Source organism: Sinocyclocheilus anshuiensis, unplaced genomic scaffold, assembly GCF_001515605.1.
Source record: "Sinocyclocheilus anshuiensis isolate Anshui unplaced genomic scaffold, SAMN03320099.WGS_v1.1 scaffold52, whole genome shotgun sequence".
Taxonomy (NCBI): domain Eukaryota; kingdom Metazoa; phylum Chordata; class Actinopteri; order Cypriniformes; family Cyprinidae; genus Sinocyclocheilus; species Sinocyclocheilus anshuiensis.
The window spans coordinates 113,164-124,429 of NW_015554055.1; the positions used below are offsets into that span (position 1 = coordinate 113,164).

Here is an 11,266-nt window from a genome sequence, read left to right on the forward strand (position 1 = left end):
AAAAAAAGTAACTTGCGTTACTTATTTGAAAAAGTAACTCAGATATTCTCTTGTAAATTAAAAAGTAATGCGCTACTTGAAAAAAGTAATCTGATTACGTAACTCGCGTTACTTGTAATGCGTTACCCCCAACACTGGTTATAATAACATAGAACCACCACTGGTGAGGTAATTTGCACTATTTGGTATGTCAAATATTGTTATTTTTTAAACCAGTTACTTGGCCCCAATCCTATTTCTACCCCTTAGCCCTTCCCCTTTCCCATACCCCTCCATTTCGTGTGTTCACGTGAAGGGGTAGGGGTGTCTCGATTCTCTTTTTGTTGGAGGGGTAAGGGGAAGGGCCAGATAGCCCTTCAAACAAAGATTTTTCGGGACCACACTTCAAACGAAGGGGTATGAATTATCTTAGCGTAAACTGGCTACAGCGGCAACATGGCTGCCCGAGCGAATAAAACGACACATAAATGTAAGCATTATTGCCATTAATAAGGATTTTAATGAAAAGTAATCATTTGTTTTATGTTACATTCAATCGTGAGTTCATATTTACAGTCATGTTATTTAAAGAAATGTTTGCAAAAAATCGCTAAAGTTTGCTAAACGTCATATCATTACTGACTGCACGATAGTGCCACAACATATTTTCATGTCTGATCAGGGCGATAACCACCATAGACATTGAGGGACTATATATGTTCATATATATGTTCATATAGGACATAGACATATAGTTCCCCCAATAATTAGAAATCGCTTAACCTTTTTCTCAAATAGTGCCAATTCGAGAGAGAGAGAGAGAGGGGAAAGTTGCGTGTACGCATGTCTGTGCATCTCTCTTTACAATGAGTGAGTTTACTTCAAAAACAGCAATTTTATCCTCTCGTTGCTGGAAAATATAATGTAGTGATTCAATATTTAAACTGTTATTAATAAAAGTCGTGGGGCAGCATTGACAAGTTTCTTTGCTCCTGGATGTGAGAGTGTGTGTGTGTGTGTGTGTGTGTGTGTCAGTAAGCAGCTTCATTAATATAGAACGGTAAGGCACTAATGCACACCAGTATAGGTGCGTTTATTGTAGGAGCTAGATGACGTATGATTACGTGTAACGGTATAGTAGTGGTGTCCCAATTCTTAGGGGAGTATTTTCACCCCTACCCCTTGACACTCTGTTTCAAGGGACAAGGGGAAAGGGTAGGCGAAGGGGTTGGGGTAGGGGTATAAAATATAATTGGGATTGGGCCTTGGTCTTTGGATTTATTTTTTCATAATATACACAGCTATTTGTTATTATTTTTGAATGGTTTGCATTCACACATTCACATTTTGTAGTTATGTCATCAATAGGGGCTTAGGTAACCCACCAAAATCCTGACCTATGCATTGTGATAAACAAAAAAAACAACAAAAAAAACAAATAAGAAGACTAACTCTGGGAAAGAGCAAAGCCCATTTTTGTAGTCTGGGAGCATCAGCTACTCCAAAAACCAGATAGAAATCATGATGCACAACTAAAAATATTTGAAAGGAGAAGATAAGTGGACTGAAAGCAAGATGAGCGAGACAGACAGATGGACAGAGAGTACGAGCAACTGAATGATGGATCCTGCTGTGTTTTGGAATTGGAGACACTGATAAGGAACATGGCCAGGATACTTTAACACAAACACATATAAATAGCTCAGAGTTCATTAGATCTCACAACAACACACAAACATCAACACACATTCAAACATACCCATCAGAGCTAATGAATTACAGCTTCTGTCGCTCTGTGTTCTCTTTCATCTCTCTATCTGATGTACGAGCACTCATACGCACATGCTTGCAGGGCAGTGGAAGTGCTTTGCGGCATGGCTGTGGTCATTAGCATGGCTGCTGGGTCTATCACATGCCAAACAGTCTCAATCTTCTAGCCTGAATATTATTGAGTGTGCGAGTTGAACATGGCCATTCCCTCTGGCAAGAAACACAGAGAGCTAATGACTTCACATTCACACACACAATAGCACCCCTACTGTCCAACATTACACTAACAGCTAATAAACACACACACACACATTCTGTTGGTCCATCAGCATGAATATGCATTTCTCCACTCTGATCTCATCTTAAAACAATGTCTCTTCCTCAAGGCTCTCTAAAGCCCGCATAGAAGTTCTCTGCATGTCACATAGACTCTCTTCCTCTAGGTTCATCTTTCCACTCTTTCCTCTCCATTCCTCTTTCTTTCTTTCTTTTTTTCTTTTTTTCAGAATATGCAATTTTCAAAATGTTTAATTGTGAAAGACGTTATATGCTACATTAAATAAAATGTATTTATTTATTAATTTATTCATTCATTCATTTTTATATATTTTAGGGGAGCAATATAATATCCAATGTTCAAATATATAATATTTTTTATAAGATAAAGTATTAATAAAATAGTCATAAAATTAGTGATTAAAGTAGTGAGAAAAAACAATGTGTGTTTAATTAATACAATTATTTTTGGTAGTAGCTCACACATTTTTATTGTTAATCCTTTTTATTTACAGTATTTTAATATTGTAAATATATTATTGCATTATTTATATTAACATGGAGTATGCGTTGTGTGGGTATGGCAGTATAAAATGCAACAGTAACATTGTATATTGACTAATGTACAAAGAAATTTTGAATAAATATGGACTCAATGGCTCATATGGACATGCACACACAAACACACACATATATTCACACAAATGACCAATCAATATGAACTGAGCTGTTCAGACGCACCCAGAAGTTGGCCTGACAACCCAACGATTGCTACAGAGCAGGAGCAAAATGTGTCTAGTATTCACAGAAACAGCAGCTTACAGAATCATAAAAAATCAACAGCCCCAACAATACGGGAAGAAATTGAAGCTTCATCTCTGCACCTTAAAAGCCTCTCTCTTTCCCCGTTGCTCTGCATGACTCTGTCTCACATACTGTTTCGTACTGTACGCTAACATTTGTGTGTAATCCTCTCTCCCTGGCTCTTTGTTCCTCTGCCTCTTTCCCCCATGTGCTCTCAAGTAGAGACGTCAGCTCTCCAAGTCACAAACAATAAAAGCTGTAAACTTCTGGCTCACAGACCTTTAGTCTTGACAAAATGTTCATGTGTCTTCACAGGTGGGATTCTAGTTGGCTTGTAGCACTAATATCACAAACAAGAGATGAGTGAACGAGAGGCTAAGAAATGGCAAAAAACAGCTCAGAGACTTGCAGTACAAAGTGGCTGACACAACACTCAGCAATGACAAAAGACAGTCAGAGATGTATTATGTAAATGCTGAAAAAAGGACTACTGAAGCCCTGATTTCAGCTTGACCTCTGTAAACAGGAAGCTTCATTTATATTGGAGTATTGCTACTGTTGTGAGGGGTTTTGTAACTGTTAATGTGCTTCCTGTCAATGTAAATACTGGGTACTGTGACAATACGCATATGAATATTTACTGCTCAAACAGTTCTTTTGTTTTCTCACCTTCATGTCATTCCAATGTAACCCAGAATTCCTAAAAAAAAAAAAAATTTTGAAAGGTGAGTAAATTATCACAAATTAAATTTTAGGGTGACCTGTCCCTTTAAGAGACACATGATACTGAAGTTTTGTAAATGTGATTCTACACATACTTCCTCACACACTCTTGCAGATGATGGAGATCTCTTTTGTGCTGTAGGTTAGATCTGGCTTTCAAGTGTTTGCTGACAGAACATCTCCAGTGGACAAGCCACATTGCTCTTATCTCTGTCAACACCCACCCACATGATTAACTATTTAACAGCACAGGCAAAAGCTAAAAGAGAAAATTTTGGAGGAAGCGTACGGGAAATAAATAAAAATTCCTGTCAGCCTCACCTGGGAAACCAGGGCAGAGAGAAGATGGAGGAATTATTTCAGCTTACTGAAATGTGTATAGCAGAACAGTTGTCAACTTACAGCTCTCTAAAGGCAGCTGAACAACTACATTTCTGTTTCAACTTCAGTCCAAAGTAAGACTATAACACAGTTGATTAAATCACTCTATTCACAAATCAATCTCAACACAGTATGGCAAAATATCTTCGATAAAAAAAAATTAAATAAAAAAAACTGAAATCCGTGACAATCCCATGCCGTGGAGCCAAATTGGCAGAGATGAGGCCAGTGAGACCAGCTGTATGCTTGCGAGTATGATATTGCCTTTACACAACAGTTCAATAAACAAGAAGTTAATATTAATGTACTTACATTTTAGACACAATATCTGCAGTGACGATATTGAATCTAATTGAAGTGGAATCACTGTTGTACAACTCCTAAAAATACACGGCAGTGGTGTTTTATTCCTGAATGGATCAGTGTTTGAATGAATCACTTATCTGAATGGTTCAATAAATCACTCATAGAGACATTGGCTGCATCCAGAATTGCATATTCTTTGAGTAGGTACATCTTTTGAATTAGTACTTTATGACAATTAAGCATGCATGTTTGCCGTATGAATATAACCAGGACATACTATATCTGTCATGTTGTTATTGTCATGTGACCTACCAGCATCAGCTGCAATGCTTTACTGCCATTCACAAATCCTCTTCCATGGCCTGACTGCATAGTAGAGTCCTTGAGATGTGCACTTCAGTTTGCATTTTCAGATGCAACCATTCACTTGTTTCATTGTCAATAACTTCTTTTCTACCTGAATGGTTCAATGTTTTTGAACGAATCACTTGAGTCAATGATTCAATGACTCTTTTATAAAGACATTCCTTTGTTTCATTCATAAATGAATGAACGTTTTTTTAAAGTACCCCTATTATGGGTAATGAAAGGTTTGTATTTTGGTTTTGGGAGTCCCCAGCAACAGGTTGACCTGCATGCAAGGTCAAAAAACACTTTCATTGTCTTATAATATGCATTTATTTTTACCTTTTACTCAACGACTCCCAAACAATTCGCTCAACAATGAATTTTTCCAAACCCCTCCTTTGCATGATGCTAATCTGCGGTGATTGGTCTGATTGGTCTCATTTTCATTTCATCTTGCCTGTAATGCCTGATAAAGCAGCGTTTGAGAGCACAGTGCTGCTTTGTGTACAGCCATTACCGGGGAAACAGCTATTTTACCGCTGCAAAACCTAGTGGCAAAGAATGAATTTGCATTTTCATTCAGACCAACGCTAAAAGACCAACAAGTGGGTGGCAATATGCTAATGTTTCATGTTGACGTCAACATGAAGCGGCTTGGGATTTGTTTTAAAAACGACTCGTTTCAATGATTCAGAGTCGACTCTTTCTTTTGAGAGACAATAACTTTATACATGGTGCACTTTCAGATTTAAAACTTTACAGGATGTTTTCATTCACTTAGAGCTGTGTTACACAATGCATGAAAGGTAATTTTCAAAAATTCATAATAGGGGCACTTTAAAGTAAGGTAATTTTCAAAAATCCATAATAGGGGCACTTTAACAAATCGCTTGAGTGAATGATTCAACACTTGTCACTTGTCACCACCATTGGGCATAACTTGCTGTAAAAGACAATGAAAACTCCCCACTACTACAGAACTAAAGAAAGAGAAATCCCTAAAAATAAGTATTTTCCCAAATTCCTGCTATCTTATCTCTTTGTTTCTGCTTCTTTCTTTTCTATTCTTCTCTATTCTTTGTGTTTTGATAATATAAAATCTAATCTTGCCTGTAAAAGCTGAATCTGCTATTATGGGTGCGGTAGGGGTTATTATTGTGACAGGGACTGTGTATTGGGCACTGCAGTGAAGATATATGATTCGTGTCATTGGGGCAGATTCTAAAACCTCTGTCATTCTGTCACTCACAGAAGACTGTGGGCTCAAGCACTGGCCGTACAAGAGCCATACATGATTTCAGGGTCAGAGTTACTTCTATCCGAGATGTTAGTGCAGTGGCCTGCTGAATCCGTCACAGCGGAGGAATGGATCTGGTGGGATATTGGGATTATGATGAATGGGCCTGAATTTAAAGATAGATGCATCCCGGCTTTCATTTTGAAGTGTGGCACTGTGTTTTACAGAAACGCTGTCATTGCTTGTGGAGGGAGAATATGAGCATTGTCATTTCTCCACTGGCTCAGCAACTGGCTTATATGCCGCTAATGTGGTGATTCACAGACAGGATAATACTCACAAAGATGAGAGTGGTTTTGTTCATGGAATAATATAAAGAAACCGAAATTGAATGAAGATTAATGTGCATGTTCTGTATTGTCTATGTGCATATTCAGTAATAAAGTGGTTTTCATATGAGGATATTAATTGAGGCGTTTTCATGGCAGCACTTTATGTTTCATAGAGATTTTATTTTTCTTCTTCCAGAAATCTCTGCAATTATTTCAGCCCAAACCACTTAATATAGTAATTGTATTTGAGCTTTTTTGTTTGTTTGTTTGTTTGTTTGTTTGCTTGCTTGTAGCCAAGTTGTTCACCTTATAAAGTATAGTCAACTGCAATGACATCATCAAATATGTTTTTAAATTAGCTTTCCACTTTTCATGGACGGGACAGTAGGAAGGAGACAGGAAACACTGGGAGAGGAGAGAGGGGAACAAAACCTGGAGCCAATACTCCAAAATGGGGTTGCCTGAGGCGCAGCTGTGCCACATGTCAAAGGGCTACCCACAAGGCTATGGTTCTGACAACATCATTGTAATATTTCTGATTAAAAAAAGAACAGTTGGTTTTTTTCGACATCTATTTGCATACAGAATGAGACTGAAAACAAGATGATGCATTTCATTTGCGCCATACAAAAAGTTACAACTTAATCTTACCTAAAACTTCACAACTATTCTTTTAATCATTTGGAATGATTACACAGAGGTTTCAAATTAAGATTTTTTTGTTGTTGTAGTGGCATCAGTTCAGCTTCAAGGCCTTCAGAAATTAAGAAACTTTTGATAGAGTTGTTCTTTTGTGTTTTCTGTTTTATTGTGTTTTCTGTGCTGATATTGACTGTAATCAGCAGCCTGTGGAAGCATATTGACAAAGGGCAGGTGTGTGAGTGCGCGCGCACACACTTGGGTGTGTGTTTAATTTTAGTTTTTAAAGAGAAGGGGAAAATGTGACAGCTGTTTCCTAGGCGACCACCTCACACACTTACATGAACATTTTCACCTGGGCGTGTAACAAAAGCACAAATAGCTGAACCTCTGAGATGAATCCTGAAGGGCTACTGATTTCTGTTCAATGGTGAAGGGTCTGTCATAGATGAAAACATGTTTTGGGACAAAAAATCAGGTCATGTAAGGTCATCCCTGACTTTCAGCAACTGTCCTGTTCCTCCTTCTTAAATCTTTTTCCCACTCTCCCTTTGTTTTGCAATCATTTTTTGATCAAAGCTCAATCACAATCTCTTCCTCCATCTCCCAGCTGGCGACGTGGGACTCTGATCGTGGGCTGAACGGCAGTCTGAGGGAGAACAGGGCTGAGCATGGCATGCAAGGAATTACTCTGAAAGTGGTGACCTTGCTGGTGAGTATTTCAATAAATCTGATTCAGCTCCCCGTAGGTATACAATCAGTGTCTTACTGATGTCAGGTTACTCTTACAGTCACTGTAGAATAAAAAGCATGACATGATTTTCATACAGTAAGTAGGACATGTTAATGGAATAAAATTGCTATCAAGCAATCATTTCTCTTCCCCCTACAACACAATTCTTGATGAAAAATGTTGTTTAAGCCACTAACCCCATTCCTAAGCCTAACTGTGACCTTAATGCTAATATCCTTTCAAAAAAAGGTTATTCCAGGAATGTTTAGATGTACAGATGCAAGTAATGTTTGGGCAGTAAGAATTGTATTCCAGAAATAACAGAATGTTACTTTATATTGCATCTCCTGTTCCTGCAGTACATCTTACAGCATACTAATTGTGGCTAGGGCTGGGTACCAATATTGATTTTCCAGTTAATTCTAATCTTCATTTGAATGATATAATATATGAAAACATGTAATATACGAGTCGAGTTGAGAGCTTGCTGCTGCAATATATCATCGATCACTAGTTGTCATAAACGGTTTCTTTTTCCACATGGTTGCGCTATGTGATTTTTGTCTTGTCTCTCATCAGATATCAGTATTTTAGTCATGCAGACTCTTGATGGTTTTCGCCAGAGATTCCTTTGGGCTTTGATCTTTATTTATTCTCCAGTCTATCTTGGTTGTGGTCTCTCTAAATACAATTACAGTGCACTAGCTTGAGTCTTAGATATTTCATCTGTCTGTATTTGAGTGCGGAGGGCCTGCTTCACAAACAGTCAATCTTGTTTGGTGGCGATATGCCTTACTGCAAATTGCCCAGATGAATTTAAAAAGGTAATTTCTGTCTGATGAGACATTGCACGCTTACCTGGCCATGGTGTAACAGGTCAGCTGAAACACTTCATTTAGATTAACCTGAGACCAAAGGGTCTCAGCTTTCACTGGTAAAAGTGTCACGTCAGCCAATGCTTTGAATGTGACAGAAAACCAATCTGACCTCAATCACGACCTGAACAGACAGATTCACCACAGAAATAAGGTTTGAAATCAATATTAAATCTTTTATTTGCAGAAATATGTCCAAACTTATTAGTCAGGCTCTGCTTTCATCTTTGCTTTCCTTTCAAATGAGGAAATGATAAGATTCAATCTAGGGATGCACCATTATCACTTTTTCCAAGACTCGTCCGATACCGATACTTTTATTTTTGCCAGTACTTGCTGATACAGAGTACCGATACCAATATTTTTATTGCATTTGTAACTTTTTAAAATATTGGGTACAGAAATCAAAAGAGTATGTATAATGTTAGTTGGTTAACTTCATTTATCAAATAGATACAGTCAAACCAAAATGTATTCAGACACCTTCAACATTTCTCACATTATCACAGTTTATTTGCTATAGTTTTGAAAATGGTAATAAAATATGACAAGAACTCAGAGTTCAACTGTGTCAGAACAAATTCAGCTTGATAATGTCAGATAACTTTGGTAGAAAGGTATGTAATGGATTACAATCAACCAAAAATTATTCAGACAGCTGTTAGTATGACAGTATTTACACAACTATCAATACTTAGTCGGACAGCCTGTAGTCTCCTGGGCATGCTGTCATCCAGGTTCAAGCAAACCTGAACTTCAATTTTTTTTCCCAGACTCGGTCTGAATCATTTTTGGTCCCAAATTTGTATCAGTTTTACTGGTAGTCCACTGTATGAAGAATTTGTGGGCACGCGCAACGCGTGCACGTATTTGTACTAATGCAGAATAGTACAGCCTAGTGCATTTCACACAGGGTGCTAGATTCACTTTCGCCAGAAAGTCATGTATGCCTAATAAAATAGTGAATGCCCATATAAATGGTCTTATTTTTACGATTTAGTTTCAGTCCAAATGATGCGTGTGCTAAGTGAGTGAACATCAAAGATCACACAACAGAATTGCACGCGCTCTCTCTCTCTCTCTCTCGCTTTCTCTCTCTCCCTACCGTTAAGTAACTTGTGCATTGTTTTACTTACTTGTTTTTGACATATCCACCCGAACTACAAACTTTCCAGTGATGTCTGTGAGAAAGGCATATTCACTCGACAAGCTCGCGCATCTGCGCCGCACGTATCTGACCGAATTACAAACTTTCCAGTGATGTCTGTGAGAAAGGTATATTCACTCGACAAGCTCACGCATCTGCGCCGCTGCGCGCTCAATCCACTCAGCGTGCTTTGCTTATCAGCTCGCGCACATCAGCTATACAGGCCTTAATAATCTCTAATAACTCCATTCTGCTATTTGTTGTTCTGTTGTCGGTGTTTCATTGTCTGAATATGGCATTTAAAACATGCTGTGTGGTATCGGCGTTTGGTATCGGGCATTTTAACGAGTACGAGTACAGGTATCGGTATCGGTGCATCCCTAATTCAATCTAAATCTGTCTGGCACTAACGCCAAATAATAGCTATGTCAGCTAAGCTTTAAGCCTGTCCGTTACTGTCAAGATGCTGCGGGAGATACATATGAATTCTGGGAAATATTAGATTCTAATATCATTGTTTGAAAACATCTGCGAATGAATCCTAAAAGTTTGGGCTTTAAGCAAAAGTGACACTAAAGACATACATTATGTTATACAATATATAATGTTACAAAAGATTTCTATTTCAAATAAAAGTTCAGATAAATTCACTTTCTGTGCACCAGCTGTTTTCAACACTGATAATAATAACAATGTTTCTTGAGCACTAAATCAGCATATTTAAATGATTTCTAAAGGATCATGTGACACTGAAGATTGCCGTAATGGCTGCTGAAAATTCATCTTGGCAATCACAGAAATAAATTACATTTTAAATTGTATTAAAATCGAAAACACTTATTTTAAATGATAATAATATTTAAATTTTAGATTTTTAACTCTATTTTTGATATTATATTTTTAACTTTATTTTTGATTGAAAATCTTAATGACCCCAAACTTTTGAATGGTAGTGTATGTGTAGGCAGAACAAGCATATTCATCCTTTCATCGCTGCTTAATTTAGTTCCAAATCAGGTTACCAAAGTATAATTAAATAAATAAACAAGTGAATCAAATGAACCCCTACATTTCTCTGTTGTCTTCAGGAGGAGCCGTTTGTGATGGTGGCAGAAAACATTCTAGGTCAGCCCAAAAGATATAAGGGATTTTCCATAGATGTTCTAGACGCCCTGGCCAAAATTCTGGGTTTTAAGTATGAAATATATCAAGTGGCTGATGGGAAATACGGATCTCCTCAGGCCAATGGGTCTTGGACTGGAATGATTGGAGAACTAATTGGGAAGGTGAGATTCACATTCATAAAGACTTTTCCATAGTGTTTCTTATGTGAAACTGCATACTGATATTAGTCAATTAATTGTTAACTGCTTTAGGCACATATGGTTATGAAGGCATTGCACTTATTCAGATGTACTCTCTTGTAACTTATACAACCAGATTTCACTTGTGTTTTTGTTATCTCAGACTGCATGTTGATTTATTACTATTTAGAGGGCAGATGTGGCTATTTCAGCCATCACCATCACTCCTGAGCGAGAGAATGTGGTGGACTTCAGTAAACGCTATCTGGATTATTCTGTGGGAATCCTGATGACTAAAACCGAAGAGAGACTCAACATCTTCTCCTTGTTGGCACCGTTTGACCTGGCAGTGTGGGCCTGCATTGCTGCTGCCATTCCTGTGGTGGGTGTCATGGTCTTTCTGCTCCGACGT

The 11,266-nt window shown here is 37.8% G+C and overlaps 1 protein-coding gene across 1 annotated transcript in view; it reads left to right on the plus strand.

Moving 5' to 3' along the window:
- LOC107668500 (glutamate receptor ionotropic, delta-1-like) overlaps nt 1-11,266 on the plus strand; it is a 91,770-nt gene that overhangs the window by 61,981 nt on the left and 18,523 nt on the right. The window contains exons 7-9 of the mRNA XM_016460387.1: nt 7,406-7,507; nt 10,639-10,836; nt 11,045-11,265. Of these exons, the coding sequence (XP_016315873.1) occupies nt 7,406-7,507; nt 10,639-10,836; nt 11,045-11,265 (521 nt within the window). The remainder of the gene's footprint in view (nt 1-7,405; nt 7,508-10,638; nt 10,837-11,044; nt 11,266) is intronic.